Source organism: Ochotona princeps, chromosome 4 (genome assembly GCF_030435755.1).
Source record: "Ochotona princeps isolate mOchPri1 chromosome 4, mOchPri1.hap1, whole genome shotgun sequence".
NCBI lineage: Eukaryota > Metazoa > Chordata > Mammalia > Lagomorpha > Ochotonidae > Ochotona > Ochotona princeps.
Window position 1 is genome coordinate 56774907 of NC_080835.1, and position 21359 is coordinate 56796265.

The window sequence follows — 21359 nt, forward strand, 5'->3', positions numbered from 1 at the left end:
CAGCTCACATCACCTTTCTACATTCCTCCTGCAGCATTATCTATATTAGTCTTCTTACTCTGTTATGCAAACACACCAAGACATACTTTGTATCATACAGTCTTTGCAATAGCTCCTGCTGCCTTTCCTTGAAATTCCCTCCCCCAATCTTGATACAGCCAGCTTATTTTGTCATTCATCATGCAACTCACATATTATCTCTGGAGAAAGCCTTTACCATTCCCTTCAATACACTGAAATTCTCCACATTTCTATCACAATTTATCTTCTCCAAATGATATACTAGCTGAAAGAATTCTGTTTATCTGTCTTGCTCTGGGGCAGGCTCCCTGCCTTCTGAAGCCGCTATTTTGACACCACTGTATTTCCAGTGGTGCTTTTCAGATAAATGGATTTCTCTAGGCAGGATATCACAACAGAGCAGCCACAAAAGGCTGGAAGTGTCAGCAAGCTCAAAGCGTCAGCAGTGAAGCTCAGTCACACAGTAAGCACGAGGGAGTAATAAGGAGCAGAGCTGAGGAGCAGCTCAGACACAATGAGTTTCTGGAATTCAAAATACTTGAACAGAATTCCATGTTAAAGACTTTGTATAACATCCTTTGTGGGCTACATGCGAAAGTGTTCACAAACAGCATACTTCTGGCTCTGTGAGCAATTCAGTGCATGAAATCCTACTCTGGGACACAGCCACATGGTGAACATTTACCGAGCACCTAATTGTGTCAGACACTGCAAGGTACTGGGTATAAACATCAGTGAAAAGAACCAGAATTTTGTTTCCTTGGAGAAGCTCAGAGTCTTAGAGCACAGAGAATTACAACTCTACAAGGGCTTACACTAGGGGTTCAATGGAAAAATGGAGCGCAGCATTTAGCACACACACTGCTAGGCAATGGCAATAGGGCAGGCTTCTTCAATATCTTGCCTGATACAGACTGGGAAGAAGCAAAAATCAGCTAAGAGAAAAGTGACAGATATGCACAAATGAAATGAACAAATGAAAGAAAAATGATTAGGAAATGCATATGCTTTCTGAAGTAGGTAACAGAAGTCTGTGATAGGGTGCTCATGTGGTGGCAAAGCAAGGTAATCCTGCCTGCAGTACCAACATCCTATATGGGTGTAGGTTCATGGCCCAGCTGCTGCACTTCCAATCCAGCTCTCTGCTAACGACCTGGGAAAACCAGCAGTGGATAGCCTAAGTCCTTGAGCCCCTGCAAACCACGTAAAAGACCAGGAAGAAGCTCCTAGCTTCTAGCTTTAAACCAGCACAGCTCTGGTCATAGCAGCCATTTGGGGAATGAAACAGAAGATGGAAGATCTCTCTATATCTCCCCCTCCTATAAAATTCTGACTTAATCATGACTTAATCATAGCAATAGCAAGTTTACTCAAATTTCCTGTTCACCAACGAGCTTCCTCCATCTTGGAGGAGCAGTATAATGAGAAGATAGAACTGAACTGTTAAATACACTGTTGTACCACCAAGGCCTAGCATAATAACTCGCATTAAAAGGACAGGTGGGCAAGGTAGCCTATTGGCTAAAGTCCATGCCTTGCATGCGCTGGGATCCCATATGAATGCTGGTTCACACCCCAGCTCCACTTCTATTTCAGCTCCCTGCTTGTGGCCTAGGAAAGCAGCAGATGATGGGCCAAAGACTTGGGACCCTGCACCCACATGGGAGACCCGGAAGAAGCTCTTGGCTCCTGGCCTCGGATCAGCTCGGTTCTGGCCGTTGTAGCCACCTGGGGAGTGAACCAGAGGATAGAACATTTTCCTCTCTGTGTCTCCTCTCTCTAAATCAGACTTTCCAATCAAAATAGATAAATCTTAAAAAATAAATTAAATTAAATTAAATTAAAGAAAATAAAATTAAAGAATAACGGCAGGGGTCTGGGAGGACACTCAGCAGGTATCGGACAAAGAAATAAGTAACAACTTGGAAACACTCACCTCTAACACAGCCAGGACAGTGTCAAGCTGATCTTCTCGGAGAGTGATATTGTTGGAAATTTTTCTCATGGTATGTATAGATTGCAGGCGTACTTCCTCAATTTCATCATTAAACATGTCAACCAGGAAATCAAGGCACTTCTCAGCAAAAGCAGGTGAGGACTGGGCCAGCATGCAGAGTGCCTCCACCGCAGCAATGCGGACCTCTAATGGAAAAGGGACAAACAGAATCACCAATCAGGTGAGAGGCCACAGGAGTAATCCATCATGGACTCCTTCTCACTCAGTCTGTCTTCCAGTCTCCAATCCTCTCAATAAACATTCCCTGGTGGGCTCCTACATGTCACCCACTGAGTTACCACTTCACAGTGATCCGAGACATGGACTAGGGTGTGTAAAGACTAAGGTTTACTTCTTTTTTTTTTTTTTTATAATCTATTTTATTGTGTTGTTGTTGACAATCTAAGGTTTACTTCTCTATTTTCAAATAGCATTTTCCTTTATTTATTTGTTTATTATTTTAAACAGCTTTCAACACATTCAATGTGATCTGTAGATTCACTTCTAAGAATATGATGATATTCCCTTCCTCCTGCTAGTCTTCCTTCCTTCATTTCTCTTTTTCAGCTTTTGAAATAACCTATTTTAAATTTACATTACAGAAAAAGGAATGTTTAACAAGTAAAAACAAAAAAGATATTAGACAATGACTATAAACAATAACTAAATGGAAAAAGACTATTTAACTCATAAACAGTAATTTTTAAAGTAATCACAATCATTAAAACTACAGTAGTATGACCTTCCTAATCACTCACTTGACAAACACATAAAACAAAGTCTTACAAAACCATATTTGCAGCAGTACTGATACATACAGATATTTCTTTTTCTCTATGTTTTTAAAGCTTGAATTACATAAACAACATGTGGCATTTGTCTTTCTGGGTCCAGCTTATTTCAACAGGATTGTAAGAACCAAGGTTTAAACCTGACACTACATACATGTGATCAAGTCACATATCTGTCAGTATGAATTGAATGTCTTCAAAACTATGCTGTCTTATCTCAACATTCAGTTATTCATTTTTAAGTTTTATTAAATTAATTAATGCCTGCATTTAGGAGTCAATGTTATAGAAGAAGAGGGAGAGACAAACAGGGAATGTGCCTGAATCATATCTCTAGATAGCAACAATGACCTTGTCTTGGCCAGGCCAAACCCATGAGTCAAAACCCAGGCTTCACCGGCTTCCCACATGGGTGGAAGGGCCATCCTCTACTGCTTTCCCAGTCCATCAGCAGGGAGCTGCAACGTAACTGAAACAGCTGGAACACAAACCAGACTCCATATGGCATGTAGGCGAGGCAGCTTTACCTACTGTGCTGGCCTCTATTATCACTGTTAAAATTAAAATAACTGGCCTAAGGCTAAATCTTCACCTTGCATACATCGGGATCACAAATGGGCGCCAGTTCGTGTCCCGGCTGCTACACTTCCCTTCCAGCTCCCGGCTACACTTGGAAAAACAGTAGAGTATGGCCCAAAGACTTGGGACCCTATACCCACATGAGACACCCAGAGGACGCTCCTGTCTCCTGGCTTTGGATTAGCTCATCTCTGGCTGCTGCAGCCACTTGGGGAGTGAAACAGCGGATGGAGGATCTTTCTGTCTCTCCTTCTCTCTGTATATCTGCCTTTCAAAATAAAATAAAATAAAATATTTTAAAAACAAATACATAAACTACAGCGTGTCAACCATTTAAAAATAAATAGCTAATAAATTAAAATTATCTAGATATTATTTTCATTTTAGAGATAAGATCCAACGTAGTGATTTAATTAACTTGCTTCAGAGTGAGAGCAAAAATCTGTGAACTGGAAACATGAGTTAATCAGGCAGAGCAAATCACTCTGCCTCAGAGTGAAAGCAGACCCAGGCCTGCTAATTCTAAGATATTATCATAAATGGTTAAGGTTACGTGTTATACAGCAAAGGTCTCAGAGCAAATGGTGGAGAATGATTCCTCCATTAATTTGGAAGGTCATCTTAAATAAGTAACTTAACTTCTTGGCCCCACAATTCTCACCTGTTAACTAGAGAACAGCCATTTCCTTACTGAGTTGTTAGGACTCAATAAGCTAACACAGGCAAAAGCATATAGCATTCCACTTGGTCTATGTTAAAAGCTCAATAAACAATAGCTAGGGCACAGGTTTGGGTTTTACAAGCTCCTTTAAAACATCTAGCTCTTTATGTACACTCACAACATGTAATTTTAAGTCACCAAGCCCAGGAAGCTCTTCAGTTGTTGACCAACAAATACTTCCTGAACACTAAAACTCTAATGCTAGGGCCTGTACTAAGCGGGACACACAAATGAGAAACAAGTACAAGACAGACAATGCTCACAAAAGTGGACTGTTTTGTTTCAATGACCCCCAAACGACCCTACAACAAAATATATAGCTTATTTTAAAATTTAAAAACTTAATTAAAATCATGTTTAAGACTCACAAATATGCTTAGCTTTTTTCTAAGTTTTTAAGATATATTCAAAATAGTTATTACATTAAAGGGAGATGATTCACATTATTCTTGGTGTTTATGAATTCTTCCTTTTCATGAGAAAGGAAAGATTTTTTCCACTTCAAACTAATAAAATTTAAGCATGGAATTCCTAATGATCATTAAGTAAGTCAGAGATGAACCCAAGCATGCTAATTACTGGCTCTTCTTACTGGGGCTTTATCCATTGCACCACATTGACACACACATGCAAGCCCATGAAGCAAATCAAAAGGGAACTTCTGCTGTAATCTGAGTTGACGGAATTCCTACCAAAACTTGCAAATCTTTTATTTTATTCTCCTGTTTTATAGCCTGGTGGCATGCAAGTAAATCAAAATTTGCTTTAGGACTTTCTGAAATGTTGAAGATTTATAACTCCGTAAGAGGGCCCAGGATCCAAGAGACAGAGCAAATACAGGCAGATCAGCAGCACCTACACATGCATAATCATATCCTGGCTTAGGGACTCACTGGCTTTGTTCTTAGGATATACAAAGATAAAAAAAGAACAAGGCTGTAATTTAATACTTACAAACAAGAAAAATTAATAGCATTACAAAGTAAGGAATGTTACCATGGAAAACCACAGTGAATAAAAAAAATAATAAGGCAAAATAGCACGTAGCTCAGTTAACAGGACCATACATAGACAGCTTTCTGAAACAAGTGAACCACCAGTTAATACCTACAGTAGTTACTAGTCCAAAAACAAGAATAGCCCTTTCTACGCAGAAAAACTGAATACACAAACTCCCAAAGAGAAGGAGAACTTGGAGGACTGAGAACAGTAAAAGCATGTGCGGGAGCGTGCTTAGGTGAGTCACCATGACGGGTGAAGACACCTGAACAGCACAGCAGGGTAGCAGGCTGCGGATCCAGCTTCCAGGTAACGCAGAACCCAGCAAGGAAGGCTCCCTCCACTAACGTGGGAGATCTGGATTGATTCTCTGGCTCGCAGCTTTACCTGCTGTGTGCATTTGGGAAGTGAACCAGCTACAGATTAATATGTATCTTTTTGTCTTTCCATCTCTCATACCTGATGCCTAAAAAAGATCTTATCACTTTCCAAACTTCAGCTATTTTAATCAAATGTCAGGGATTTTAACTCATCCTAAAAAGATGAAAATCGTGCAACTAAACTGCATAAGTATTAACAGTGATAAAATTCAGTGTAGAAACTAGTCAAAGCAAAAAATGACAGAAACAAAATTCAATTGGTTTCCATTACTTATCTAGAGTAAACGGGTTTTAATAACTGGATTTTCTTATTACCTACTGAAATTTAAAATGTAGCTCATGTTTGCAGGTCACAGATTAAAAAAAAAAAGCAGAGTTGCTTTAAACTCATTTTCTTTTTAATTTATACACAACTCTTATACATTTTTACAGGGTAGAGTTTAATATTTCAACACATAAAACATGCAAACGGATGAAATCAAGCAATTAGCATTTCCGTTTCCTTCTCTTTTATGTTTACAGCCTATGATACTGTTATTAGATTCTTCATAGAATATGAATATACTGTTCTGAACTGTGGTCATCACACAATGTGCTGTGTACCACTAAAGCATAGCTTCAACTAATGTATACATTAGTTACAGTATCCAGTGGTTCCACATCCATAGCTTCAACTAACCTTCCATTAAAAAATGGAAAAAAATTATCTTTGCTGAACATGCATGGACTTGCTTTTCTAGTAATTAATTATTTCCTAAATGATTCAGTATAACAACTCTTTATATATCATGTGCTACTATATTTAGATATTAAGAGACTCTAGAATGATTGAAAGTTTACAGGATGCTGTGCACATGTTTTATAGGAAGGATTTCAGCATCTACAGTTCCAGGACAAATATTCCTGAAACACTACAGGAAGATTGTACATGGAACTTCATAGAGATAACTGGATAACTTATGCCAATCCTTAATTAAAAACCTTTTTCCAAATAGTATTCTTGCCATTCTAATAAATTCTATCCTGAAGTAATTTTATCAATGACCAGGATTTTCATCCTGTGTGACAAAAATTTATTCTAAAACTCGAAATAATCCCTGTTCTTTTTCTCATGCCTTGCTACCCTGACTACGAGGAGGTTGTAGTTAAGCCGTGTAAAAACACTGACCTCATGGGCCCGGCGGCGTGGCCTAGCAGCTTAAGTCCTCACCTTGAACGCGCCGGGATCCCATATGGGCGCCGGTTCTAATCCCGGCAGCTCCACTTCCCATCCAGCTCCCTGCTTGTGGCCTGGGAAAGCAGTCGAGGATGGCCCAAAGCTTTGGGACCCTGCACCCGCACGGGAGACCTGGAAGAGGTTCCCGGTTCCCGGCATTGGATCGGCGCACACCGGCCCGTTGCAGCTCACTTGGGGGGTGAATCATCAGACGGAAGATCTTCCTCTCTGTCTCTCCTCCTCTCTCTGTATATCTAACTTTGTAATAAAAATAAATAAATCTTAAAAAAAAAACCACACTGACCTTTTGTAATCTATGTGACATAGACAGCATAGTATCACTAGAACTTTACAGAACTTGATTATAAGGAGTAAACAAGCCCAGCATTTTCCTACCATGACAAGACAGATGCAAAATGTAATCATGTGTCACGAATACAGACACAGTCTGAGAAATACATCAATAAGATGATTTCACTGTCGTGTCACTTACTATAGCCTATGAATGAAATCTAGAGTCAAATTATAGAACGCATTAGGCTGCTACTTGCATAAAATGGCACACTGTTTTAAAATAAGCTTTTTTTTTAAAGTAGACAGAATACACTTGAAATCATGCTAGAGAGGGCATTTAGCCTAGAGTTAAAAATTTCTGTATTCAGTATCAGTCCCTGGACTCAATATCAGTCCCAGATCCTGATTCCCTGCTTTCTACTAACAAAGACCCCTGCAAGTAGCAGGTGATGGCTCATGAAACCGAGTTCTCACCACCAGTATGGGAGACCTGGTTGAGTTCCTGCTCCCTGGCTTCAATCTGGCTCAGTCCATTAACTGAGGACATCTGGCTAGCAAACCAGCAGACAGGAGCTCTTTTTTTCTCTCTCTCTAAAATAAATAAATGAATAAATTATAGTTCTCCTATAGTAAATACATAAGTCAATAAAGTCAATATCACTATCAAACATATGTATCAGCATCACCACAAACAGCAGAGTAACACATTATGTTATGACATTGACACACGAATTCTCGGGGGTCCTTCTAGTGGGGACCGGGACTCGAGGTGTGACGACCACACCCAGAAGCATTAGGACACAGGGGATGCAAAGGCGAGATGAACCAATCCACACACCTTATTGAGTTTTACTGGGCAACTTACCATGATTTTTGCAAGGCAAGCAAAAATTACTAGTTAATGAAACAATAGCATATAAATTACTCTTAGATTACAAGGAATTTGGGAAACAACCACCAGACTCCAAGCAAAGGATAAGTAAACATGAGTTATAGTGACCAATACCAGTAAAGAAAAAGACTGAACTAAAAAAGGGATCTAACTAGAAAAGGAATCTAACAGAACTTAGCTTGTACTCAGATACGTTTAGGCCACAATCACTAAAAGCCCCCCCCCCCAAAAAAAAGCAAACAAAAAAATTTAGAATAGATAGAGAACAACAAGGAAAGCTTAGGGCCCAGCAGCGTGGCCTAGCGGCTAAAGTCCTCGCCTTAAAAGCCCCGGGATCCCATATGGGCGCCGGTTCTAATCCCGGCAGCTCCACTTCCCATCCAGCTCCCAGCTTGTGGCCTGGGAAAGCAGTCGAGGACGGTCCAAAGATTTGGGACCCTGCACCCACGTGGGAGACCCGGAAGAGATTCCTGGTTCCTGGCTTCGGATTGGCGCAGCACCGGCCCGTTGCAGCTCACCTGGGGAGTGAATCATGAGACGGAAGATCTTCCTCTCTGTCTCTCCTCCTCTATATATCTGACTTTGTAATAAAAATAAATAAATCTTAAAACACATACACACACACACACACACAAGGAAAGCTTAGAACCAGACAGGAAACGGTCAGCGTGGATTCACATATACCTTACTAGGTAGAACACAAAGAATAGTTACTCCTCATTAGGGTATTGAAGATTTCTCTGCACACCCCTCCTAAAACTGTTCTGCACCTCAACTGTTGACATATGTCTTGTTAGAGTTATAAGCCAGTTTAGACTATCCTAAAAGCTGCCAAGTTTAGCAAAATTATGTTCAACACTATAAACTGCTAAATACTAAAATGAAAATAGACATGAGACATGAATAGTACCCTATAGCCATTTTAATGTGTATAGCAGCCAGTTCTGTATATAAATTCAAATTGAAATGTCAATGAAGTAGTCACAGGATGTGGTTAAGAACTTGCATTTTTTAACATATTGATTACTCAATACCATGTCAATTAATTCTATAATGTTATAAATTGTTGATGTTGTGTTGGGGCTTTTAATTGATCGGGGTGATATTCTGCCAGCTCTACCTTCAGACCAGAGATGGTCTCCCCAAGAAATCATTGAATTTATCTGGACAATAAGATGCTGCACTCTATGCTTGATATATGTTTGCAAAGAAAGAATCTCAACTGAATATGAACTGTGGTAATGCAGCAAGGTGGAGGAATCCACCATGGGGGAAGGGCACAGGAAGGGGTTGGGGGAATCCCAGAGCCTATGAAACTGTGTCACATAATGCAACATAATTAATAAAAAAAAAAAAAAAGGAAGATGGTGAGGATGCCTCACACCTCCAAGACATGCTTCCTTCACTAGCAAGGCGGCCCGCAATCTCAGCAGGAAGTTTGCTTCCTGAAGAATTCTCTGTCTGCCCAGAATATTTGAGATTTGGTCACATGGCCTGTTTTTTGCCTTCAACAACCCATGACTTCATTAACTGATAGGAATTTTTCAACTCTGATATAATCTTTTGGGATCACTGTCATATATAGTTTTTCAATGACCAAAAGCATACAGGAATATATGTGAAACAATATTCCAGACCCTGAATCTAAAGCAAAGAAGGACAGAAATCCCTGGAAGATAGGATATAAATATAAAGATAGGATATAAACTCATTTCATCATTACAAAAGTTTAGTGCTTAAAGAATTTCAAGGTCACACATTTCCCTGAGCTGAGCTAACAGAGCTGAAAATCTGGGAGACTAATGTGGCTAGACAGAAAACCACCAAGACTGGCAAAGGTCTTCAGCTGAGTTTTGATCTGTGAATAAACTTGAGACCTGGTAAAGAATAACCCAAAAGGACAAGAGGAGACAATCCCCAGAGTTCACAGAAAGTCTTGTAATAGTTTATCCAGAGCTTTGCTTTAATAATGGAAAAAAATAAGCCCTATACTAAATGCAGTTATGGCCTTGATTAATAAAACTTAAACAAATAAGACCTGAGCAAAATGTACCTTAGCAAATGCTCAAGAATATGTACAACAACAAGAAACAATGTCCAATGTCCAATAATGTGGAATTCATAACATGTAGCATCCAACTGAAAATCGCCAGGCCAGGGCCAGGCATTTGTCAATCAGTGAAGACAGTGCTTGGGATACTCATATCGAATTGCCTGTGTCCAGGTTCCAGATCTGTTTCTGATTTTAGCTTCCTGCTAACTTGCACCCTGGAGGCACCAGATTCGAGTGCTAAGCCAAACGGAAGATCCAGACTATCAAGATCCTGTACTGGATGTGACTGCAGCACCCAACCAGCACACGTGAGATCCAGGAAGGGATGGGACAGAGCTGGCAGGGGGATTAAGGGGCTGGTCCCCTCACCGGACAGCTACTCCCACTGGAGAGTGTGAGCTGGGATGGGGGCAAACCAGACAAGGCAGGGCTGCCAACACCTGTGCGCTGCATGTGGCCTAGATCAGGGAAAAGCCAGGTGCAAGCATAAATTTATGCTGCTGGTGCAAGCACAAATTAGAGTGGGAGAGGGATGTTTAGGCTTAGCCACAGCATCAGCTGGCAGAAGCTGGCACTGGGGACTAATTCTGTCAAGTCAAATCACAGAACCACCTAAAGAGTGCATAAACCGGGCCCGGCATAGTGGCCTAGCGGCTAAAGTCCTCGCCCCGAACGCGCCGGGATCCCATATGGGCGCCGGTTCTAATCCCGGCAGCTCCACTTCCATCCAGCTCCCTGCTTGTGGCCTGGGAAGGCAGTTGAGGACGGCCCAATGCATTGGGACACTGCACCCGTGTGGGAGACCCGGGGGGGGTTCCTGGTTCCCGGCTTCGGATCGGCGTGTATCGGCCCGTTGCGGCTCACATGGGGAGTGAATCATCGGACGGAAGATCTTCCTCTCTGTCTCTCCTCCTCTCTGTATATCTGACTTTGTAATAAACTGAATAAATCTTTAAAAAAAAAAAAAGAGTGCATAAACCGGGATCGAGAGAGACCTGGGAGGGAAAAAGTGGGTTCCCCCTTCTTGGGTCACTATTCCCGTGGGAGGGCATGAAAACTAGGCTGGGGGCTGGGGTGGCTAGGCAGAAAGGCATTCAACAACATCCGTGAGGGCTGGATGATTGAGTTGGTTAGATGGAACTAAGCTTTAATACACATTGACAAGTACAGGAGCCAAATGGGATGGGGGACAGACTGGTCTACTGCTACACATACTGGCAAACCAGGGTAGGGTGTGGGCCTGATGGGGGTTATTGTGGGTCGCCCCGACTAGGCTGCAGCTCCCACTGGTTGATGTAAGGGCCGAGTATGGGCTGGGCAGAGCCAGACTGGACTGCAACACCCATTGGTTCCAGTGCAACTCGGGACCGAAAACAGAACCAACCCAGCAACTGAAACCACCAGCTGATCATGGTGATGGACTGTGCCGGGCCCTGTGCTTGCTAGAACATACAAGAATCTGGTCTGGGAATACCTCAAAGTTTCTTTGGAGATCTCCCCAATCGAACTGCTGGACTCAGAACTCTAACCAAGAAAAGACAGAAGACAGAACAGGTCAATCATTCATCTCAACTATATGTTGGCAGCGAAATCTGGGGCAAACGGAGACTTTACGATGGACCATATCAATCAGTGGACGACCTCATTGACCGAAACTGGCAGCGATTCATAACTGGAGAACTATTAAAACCACTTGAGCAAATATCTCAGAGCATGCCCCACATTCGGGACTTAGGGTGGGCGGGAAACCAGGTGGGGCTTCTCCCTCAATATCCCCCTTTACCTCAGATACATGATGGAAACAATATGGACATAATAGTATTACCCACTTCCCTATACCCCCTGAACCTTTTTTTTAACTGTAATTAACTATGTAAAGATTGTCAACAACAATACAATAAAATATATTATTTTAAAAAAAAAGATCCTTAGTTATCACAGGCATGTGTGGAACAAGCTAGTACATGAATGTCTTCTCTGTGCCTACATCTTTCCCTTTTTATGTCTGTCTACAAAACAAATGCTTAATAATAAAATACAAATAAAAATTATCAGGCATGCCAAGAAAACAATATAGTCCACAATAAGGAGAAAAAAAATCAAGCAAAACCAACCCATGGTCCAACATTATGGTACAGCTGGTTAAGCTACCAGCTGTAATGCCAGATTCCATACTGAAGTATAGGTTCAATACTGTTTCTGGGGCCCAGCAGCGTGGCCTAGTGGCTAAAGTCCTCGCCTTGAACGCCCCGGGATCCCATATGGGCGCCGGTTCTAATCCCGGCAGCTCCACTTCCCATCCAGCTCCCTGCTTGTGGCCTGGGAAAGCAGTCGAGGACGACCCAAACCTTTGGGACCCTGCAGCCCGTGTGGGAGACCCGGAGGAGGTTCCTGGTTCCTGGCTTCGGATCGACATGCACCGGCCCGTTGCGGCTCACTTGGGGAGTGAAACATCAGATGGAAGATCTTCCTCTCTGTCTCTCCTCCTCTCTGTATATCCGGCTTTCCAATAATAATAAATCTTAAAAAAAAAAAAATACTGTTTCTGATCCAGCAGTGAAGAACGGTACAAGCACTCCTCTATACCCACATGGGGGACCCAGAGAGTTCCTGGCACCTGGCTTAAGCTTAGCCGGGCACCAACTATTGTGGCACCTAGGGAGTGAATGTACAGATAATAGTCTATTTTTCTCTGTCTCTGTCCCTCTCTATTGCCTGCCTTTCAATTAAACAAAGGTCAAACTAAAAAAAAAAAAAAAAAAAAACCAGAAAACATACGGACAAGGAGGACACAAGCTAGCAGCGCAGTCAGTAATGGAATCCAGGCACAGCTATGGGATGGGAGTATCCTCACCACTAAGACAAAATACCTGCCCTGAAAACGTTTTTTAATAATAAAGAAATGATTTCAATGAAGTCATATAAAGATTTTGTGGTCAGTCTTACTGAGTTTAAATCTTGTTTCTATCTTACCAGCTAAGTGACTAAGAACAAATTATTGTGGGTATCAACAGCAGTGTTTACTACCAATAAATAAGTGCTTAGTATATATAATTCATATATTGTATCAAGTGATTCATCACATACATGCACACATCTCATTAATTCTGCTAATTCAGAAAGACACTTATTACTCTTATTTAATTGAAATGCTGAAATGCTAACACACTGAATGAACTCAAAGCCCATGGTCTGAACCTGCACCTCAGCCTCTTTTGTTTGTAAAATAAAAACCAAAATACCTATTGCACATTTTCAGGACAAAAGAACACAATATATGTATATTACCTCATACAATCCTGACACAGAGCAGTCATTCAGTGAACGGCTACGATTACTATGACACATGCATACTTACCATACATCTCATCTTCCAGCCCATGAACAAATGCTCCACAAGCTCCTGACTCGATCAGGTTCACCGCCCCAGTGTCCACTTCCTCCTTGGGTGCATCGTCCCCCCACTTCCTGCCACTGGAAAACTCTCCTGAGCTGTAAAGTTCTTTGGCCCGCTCATGCGCAGTACGCTTCCTCTGTAGGGAACACAACAATCACGAATCTCAGGAGACTCACAGAAGGATGATAAGGTGTATCCTAAGAATCTAGGAAGACTGCAAATCAAACTGATCTCCTGAGAGCTCACAAAAAAAAAAAAATAAATAAATAAATAAATAAATTTAAGTTAAAAGTTTTATAAAAAATTTTTATAAAAATTACTCAACACTGCGGAGCAGAAAAATCCAAATTGCATTTACAAGTGAAGTTGAATATTGAATACAATGTTCAAAGGTCTGCTAATAACTGGCTGCAACCAAATTTCAGAGGATGAAGATAATTACAGCTGTTGTCAGACAGGTGGTTATGTTTGCCACAGCACAGAAAGCGGAAAGGCAGAGAAGCACAGTGCTAGTGCCCAACCATTATACTGGCTCAAGAATGTAAATTGTCTCAGCTAGAAGTATAAGACTGTTCTCTTTAGCAACAATGTAACATTTTAACCAATTATTACAAATAACCTAGAAAATCCACTTATCACACAGACTGCTTAACAAGGAATACAACAGTGAGCAAGGCAAGTGTTTAGTCCACTCAACTATTAGTTTTCATTATAAATGAATGAAAATGCAGTCCACCACCATTTATCACATTTTCATGAATCTCCGTGTGAATTTATCACGCAGGGCTGACATCTCAGTGACGACGAGACACATCAGCTAACCCTACGAGAACATGGGTCACATACACCTTACAATGTGCCTTGGAAACCCTGGCATTACCCATCAATTGCACCATTCACCACAAACAATTCTCTATGTTTTCATAATACCAACCAAATTAAACATCAAACACAAATCAAAGCAAATATCCCTAAGACATATAACAATGCTTCAAAAGCACAAATATCAACTGTAACAGCATTCCTAAAAATGTCAGATGAAATAATGACAACAAAGATGTAACATGTACAAATATTTGTGTGATATACAACGGCAGAAAATCAGGAGATATTTAATATACTGAAAATGCTAAAAGGAGACAGCAAGTTTACTTAACAGAATATACAATCTGTAAAATGATATTTATTAAATTAGCAATAATGAAACAAGTCCCCTGACATAGTGTTAATCTTCATATAGTGACTCACTGTTTTAACAATGTACAAGAAAATGGACTAGAAAAATACAACAAAATTGCCAAAGTTGGTGCGCCAGGGTATTGATAATAGAAGTAAACTGATTTCTCCGGCCTTGTATTTGATTCACTTACTCTTGCACTACAATTGCTATTGAAAAGAACTCCTAATATGTCATAACACCTCATGAGTCCAGAACTTTTTGTGTCTAATACCAAAAGATAAATCTTTTGTTGTTGCTGTTAAAGAAGTTTTTTAACTGGAAAGTCAGATATACAGTGAGGAGGAGAGACAGAAAGGAAGATCATCACTCTGTTGATTCACTCCCCAAGTGGCCACAACAGCTGGAGCTGAGCGAGCTGAGCCAATCCAAAGCCAGGAGCCCAGAGCAGCCTCTGGGTCTCCCACATGGATGCAGGGTCCCAAGGCATTCGGCTGTCCTCGACTCTTTCCCAGGCCACAAGCAGGGAGCTGGATGGGAAGTGGGGCCACCGGAATTAGAACCGATGACCATATGGGATCCTGGGTGTGTGTGGCAAGGACTTTAGCAGCTATGCTACCGCGGCGGGCACTAGAAAGTTAATCTTGTATCTTGCTTATACCAACCTGTTTCAACCTGTTTTATTATAAGAAAATAAATTTTTATAAAGCAGTTTATAATTTTCATCAAGTTACTAAAAAATAGTAGTCTTAGCTTACATTAATTTATTGAATGCAAGGGCTGTTAACTAACACCTACACAACTCAGCATATAGCTACACTGATGTGGGCTAAGAAACCCAGCACAGCAGTTCCAGTGGGAAAGCACAACAGTGAAATCTTTGCCTTTAGCTCCTACTTGAACCAACAGAATTTCAACCCCCAACTACTGCTTTCCACGGCCTGGGTGTAGGAATTCGAAGCACCAGTAGCAGCTTCTGGGGTACTCCAAATTCCCTGCAGATCCCAGCAGCAATTTGGCACCTGCAGAACCACCTCTTTCCCGGATTCTACAAGGACATTTACACTGTATGGATCAAGATGTGGCAGGGAAAAAAGAATGTCCAATGATGTCAAAAAATTATTTCAAGCCTTCAATGCTTGAGGCCCGTTGGGCTGGTCTAGAATCAATATCCATAGTGGATATAAGCCACCAGCACAGCAATACTCAAACACTCAGAGGCAAAGAAGGAAGACAGTTTTGTTAATATTTGTGAAATTCCTATAGAAGGGTCAAGTGTTAGGAATATCTTGGACAGAACTTTAACTTGTTGAATTAGACTGAATCTAAGTTGATGATGTTGAATAATTATAAAGCCTTCTGAAAATTTTTCATCAAATCAACCATTATTTGTATTAGAGCTGAAAAGGGATAAGTATTTAGTTCTTTTTTTTTTTTTTTGAAAGATTTATTATTATTGGAAAGCCGGATATACAGAGAGGAGGAGAAACAGAGAGGAAGATCTTCCATCCATTGTTTCACTCCCCAAGTGAACCGCAACGGGCCGGTGCATGCCAATCCAAAGCCGGGAACCAGGAACCTCCTCCGGGTCTCCCATGCGGGTGCAGGGTCCCAAAGGTTTGGGCTGTCCTCGACCGCCCTCCCAGGCCACAAGCAGGGAGCTGGATGGGAAGTGGAGCTGCCGGGATTAGAACCAGCGCCCATATGGGATCTCGGGGTGTTTAAGGCAAGGATTTTAGCTGCTAGGCCACGCCGCCGGGCCCAGGATAAGTATTTAGTTCTCTGGAAGTGTTTAGCACACTTTCAAGAATTCACAGGTTCCATACAATTACTATTCATGTTATCTAAATAACACACATTTGTTAATTAAATAATATGTTTGTTAAATAATGGACATATGCCTTTCAATGTTTTTACATTGTTTTAAATAAAATATTGTGCATCTACTACAAAAAAAGAAGAAGAAGAAATGAAAGAAACACAGTGCAAATAAACAAAGAATTCAAGTTACCCTCAGATCTGACATCAGCTTCTTGTCAAGGGTCTGCTCCAAAAAGTGAGAACTGACTTGCTCCATAGAGCCCTGTGAAAATAAAAATTCCAAAGCTTTGTTATTTTAAAATTGACACAAAAATACAATTTTATAAACTATTATGTGTAAAATTAATTTAAGCATGGTTCCAGTCTTTGGGCCACTACATAAACAGGGGAGACCGGGAAGCAGCTCCAGGCACCTGGCTGAGGATTGTTCCAGCTCCGACTGTTGCAGCCATTGGCAGAGTGAACCAGTGGATGGGAGATCTTGTGTGCTCTTTCTGTCTTTCCTTCTCTGTGTAACTCTGCCTTTCACATAAAATAAATAAATGTGTTTTAAAAAATAACTTGAAATTTCCAACTTTCTGATATAACCTATATTTGAAAATGGTTAAGCCATCCTGAAACTGAGAAGGAACACTTCACATTTTACGCTAGACGGATTTAAGTCTCAAGTCTTATCATTTTAAGTTCTTGAACATGGCTTTCATCATTAGCTTGTGTGTGTTGTCACACCACATTCCTCACACCAAAACTCAGCTCAGAAATCACTCCCTCCAAGACACCTTTGATGGTTGCAGTCTTCCCTAGAAGGACCTTGTTTTGCTATTCACTAATTGCCTGTCTCTGTCTATTAATTTTTCTGAAGACCAGGACTGTACTATTTTGAGAACACATTACTGTTGATTTGCTAGACATGTAGTCTAAAGCTCACGCACAAATCATCTGATCACAGATTTGTCTACCAGAGCCAGAGCAGAGCAGTTTTATGTTTTAGCTTGCACCAAAGGAACAGTAAAGAGCAGGGCAATTACTACCCAACCACTCTCGCAATGTCATCAGACCCTCACCAGGGACAGACTACCTGAGCACCAGAATAATGAAATTTGAAGTCCTGACCTGTTACTTAGCATCCATGTAGCCATGTAAAAATTTCACCATTTTTCTAAACATCAGTTTTGTTATACATATAATGAGTAATAATCTCTCACTCAAAGAGTATAAAAGGATTAAAATTTTTTGCAGGGGCCAGTGCCATGGCATAGTAGGTTAATTCTCCACCTGCAGTGCTGGCACTGACTCAAGTCCTAGCTGCTCCACCTCTGCTCCAGCTCTCTACTAAAGTGCTTCAGAAAGCAAGCAAAGATGGAACAAAGCCTTGGGTACCTGCATCCATGTGGAAGACCTGGAAGAAGCTCCTGGCCCGGGCTTAGGACTGGCCCAACTCCAGCCTTTGAGGTCACTTGGAACTGAACCAGCGGATGGAAGATCTCTCTGTCTCACCTTCTCTCTCTATGTAACCCTACCTTTCAAATAAACATAAACCTTTTTTTTTATTATTTATAAAAACATGTGTATATGAGTACTTACATATGTGCCCATGTAACTACATGTGTATCTAATATATGGGAGTGATTCATAAGTCTTATCAGTGAGTATTATTACTAGATTAGATTACTAGCAACTTTTGAATAAAACATAATCACCTATAAAATTTGCAGCACTTCACTGCAACAGCCAGAGCTGAGCCAATCTGAAGCCATGAGCCAAGACCTTCCTCATATATATGAAATGTACATTAGTGAAATTGACATTTTGAGATTTGATTACTGGTCATAGCCCTTATCTATACTCAGGAAGAACAGTGGATTTTCCACTTACTACTTGCTGCTTGTTCAATTCTTTATTAAGTGGAGGTTCAAAGCAAGAAAAAGAGGAGGAGAGAAGGTAGAACAAGGCAGGGCAGGAAGACACAGTGGGAAGTATCATCACACACTTTGTATTTTTTTAAGATTTATCCTTTTTTTTTTAATTGGAAAGTCAGATTTGCAGAGAGAAGGAGACAGAGGCAGAAACAGCTTCCATGCATTGCTCCATTCCTCAAGTGGCCACAACGGCCGGAGCTGAACCAATCCAAAGCCAGGAGCCTTTTCTGAATCGTCCACAGGGGTACAGGGTCCCAAGGCTTTAGGCTGTCCTTGACTGCTTTCCCAGGTCACAAGCAGGGAGCTGGATGGGAAGTGAAGCAACCGGGATACGAACAGGCACCAATGTGAGATTATAGGCATGCGAGGTGAGGACATTAGCCTCCTATCCGGTGGTTTGCCCCACAAACACCCACAATAGCCGGTGGTGGACCAGGATAAATTCAAGAGGGTGAAGTGCAATCAATGTTTCCCATATGGGTGGAAACACTTGAGCCATCATCTGCTAACTCCCCAGGATGCATGAGCAGAAATGCTGAATCAGAAGTAGAGCTTCCAGGACTACAATCTGGCACTCTGATATAGGATGCAGGCATCCCAAAAGGCAACTTAACTGACACACTTCTATGTTTATTATACTCCCTCTACTTCAAATAGTACAGAGCTTTTTTCATAGACAGTAGCTCACTTGAGCATCATGACAACACTATAAGGTAAATGTAACAGACATTAGAACCCCATTAAGACCAAGTAACATGGCTAAGGTAATGTAGACATAAAATAACCATGTATCAGACCAACAATTTCCCTACTATAGACAGTTACAGTGGGAACAGCATCGTGCTGTAGTGGGTAAGGCCCATGGGCTAAGATACCAGCATCCCACATGGTCATCAGTTCTTGTCCTGGCTGCTCCGATTCCTATCCAACTCCATGCCAATAGCAAGAAAAAGCAGCAAAGAATAGCCCAACTGTTTGGGCTCCTGTAATGGATGTTGGGGGCTCTGATAAAGTTCCCAGCTCTTGGATCCAGTTTGGTTCAGCCCTGAGTTCTCAGGACCAATGTGTGTGTTGCGGGGGAGGAGGCTGTAGTGGTGAATAAGCAGGTGAAAGACATCCAACTCTCACTCTCTCACTCTTACTTTCACTTTCAATAAATACACTAATCTTTTTTTTTAATGACAGCTATGTCCCCACAATGTTAAAACTTTGTTTTACAAATGTGATACGAATCCAGAAAGCCAACACAGGAGGAAAATATCAGGTTAAAGTAGATTTGGATTAAATCCCACTCCAAACATTTGTATCTGTTGAACAACATAATGTAAAGTCTCAGAGCCTCAATTTTCCCATCTGGAAGAAGGGGGTTATAGCATCCAATCTGTAGGGTGATTGTGAAGAGTAAATGATAAAATGCATGTAAAGGACCTTCATGTTCAGGGCAGAGAATCTTTTCTCTACCAAGAACCACTAGAATATTTATAACATCAGTCACAGGACATACAAAATTATTAAGCCAAAAATTACACAATTATAAATTTATTGAAGTTTGAGTCCCACCTGCAATTTTTTGGCAAGGCCAGATCAACTGATTTTGTGGGCCTCATATGTTCAACCTGTCCCCACAGCTGAACCATAAGCAATCCGTGCAGGATCCCAAAGGTGCTTAGCGAGTGACAGCCACTCTGCTTCTTTTCTCTAGACCTAGCTCTCTCATTTAGCTAATAGCTCAAATAGGATTGTTCTTGAAATTTTTATCTGGTTCTGAGACCACTTCTCCACAGGAAAATCAGTTCTTATTTTTATATTAAGAAATTCAGGCAGCCAGCTCTATGGCACAGCAATGATAGCCCAACTTCATGCTTTATTGGAACACGGGCTGGAGTTCCAGCTGCACACTTCATATCCCTGATGACATGCCTGGGACAGCAGCAGAAGATGGCCCAAGTATCTAGGACTCCACCACTTACGTAAGAGCCTCAGTAGAATTTCAGGCTCCTGAATTCAGCCTGGTCCAACCGTAACTACTGCATCTATACCTCAGTTATTATAGACAAAGCAAGAGAGAAAGAGAGAAAGAGAGAGTGAGAGAGTGAGAGAGTGAGAGGGAAGGGAAGGGGAGGGGAGGGGAGGGGAGGGAGGGAGGGGAGGGGACAGGAGGGGAAGGGAGGGAGGGGAGGGGAGGGGAGGGAGGGAGGGGAGGGGAGGGAGGGAGGGGAGGGGACAGGAGGGGAGGGGAGGGAGGGGAGGGGAGGGGAGGGAGGGGAGGGGAGGGGAGGGGAGGGAGGGGAGGGGTGGAAAGAAGGAAGGAAAAAATATTCTGGTGTTCCTAAAAATGAGTCACAACTATTAGTATCGGTAGTTTCTCAAAATGTCTATAAATCTTCACGGGAAATGTGTTCAATTAAAGAAAACATAACTTACCAATAGCTTTGCAGCTTGAACACGAACCACCCAGGAGCCATCACTGACCATATGACAAATTTTTCCAAAGGCATCATCAACTAAACGAATTTCTTCATTAGAAGAAGGGATTGGGACAATGCTAAATTAAAAGAAAAATGAAAATAATAATAAATTTAAAAAGATTTAAAAAATAAATAGAAGGTACACATGACAAAACACGAACATAAGATTACACAGTCAACAAACCATAAACAACCAATGAAAACTGTTTCATTTAAAAAGCATAAAATGAATAACCCAAATCCTAGAATGATGAAACACAGCTCAGAGTAAACAAACCACTTCAGGAACATACACTATAACCCTCTTTTGATTGCACTGCAAATTTTCAGTATCTTGAAAATAAAATTATGTAACTCACCAAAAGTTCAAAGATTGATGAAGAAAACAAAAACAAGCAGGCAAAACATATTTTATATGTTTTTAACTCCTGTAATTGACATGTTACAAGTACAGTAAATCTCAGAATAAGTCAATATAAAACATACTAGTAAATCTGGGTCTAAATGAAGAAGGAATTTCTAATTAGTCCCTGTGTGAATATGTGAGAGCATGTGTATGTACATGGCAGGACTGGCACAGGGACGTAAATTCAAAAGAATTAAAAATGGAGCCCATGTCTATTTAACATTGTCAA

The 21359-nt window shown here is 41.1% G+C and overlaps 1 protein-coding gene across 1 annotated transcript in view; it reads right to left on the reverse strand.

Moving 5' to 3' along the window:
- INTS4 (integrator complex subunit 4) overlaps positions 1–21359 on the reverse strand; it is a 96012-nt gene that overhangs the window by 37835 nt on the left and 36818 nt on the right. Inside the window, exons 8-11 of the mRNA XM_004589854.4 lie at positions 20681–20801; positions 16528–16599; positions 13301–13475; positions 1958–2163 (exon numbers count right to left, since the gene is read on the reverse strand). Coding sequence (XP_004589911.2) covers positions 1958–2163; positions 13301–13475; positions 16528–16599; positions 20681–20801 — 574 coding nt within the window. The remainder of the gene's footprint in view (positions 1–1957; positions 2164–13300; positions 13476–16527; positions 16600–20680; positions 20802–21359) is intronic.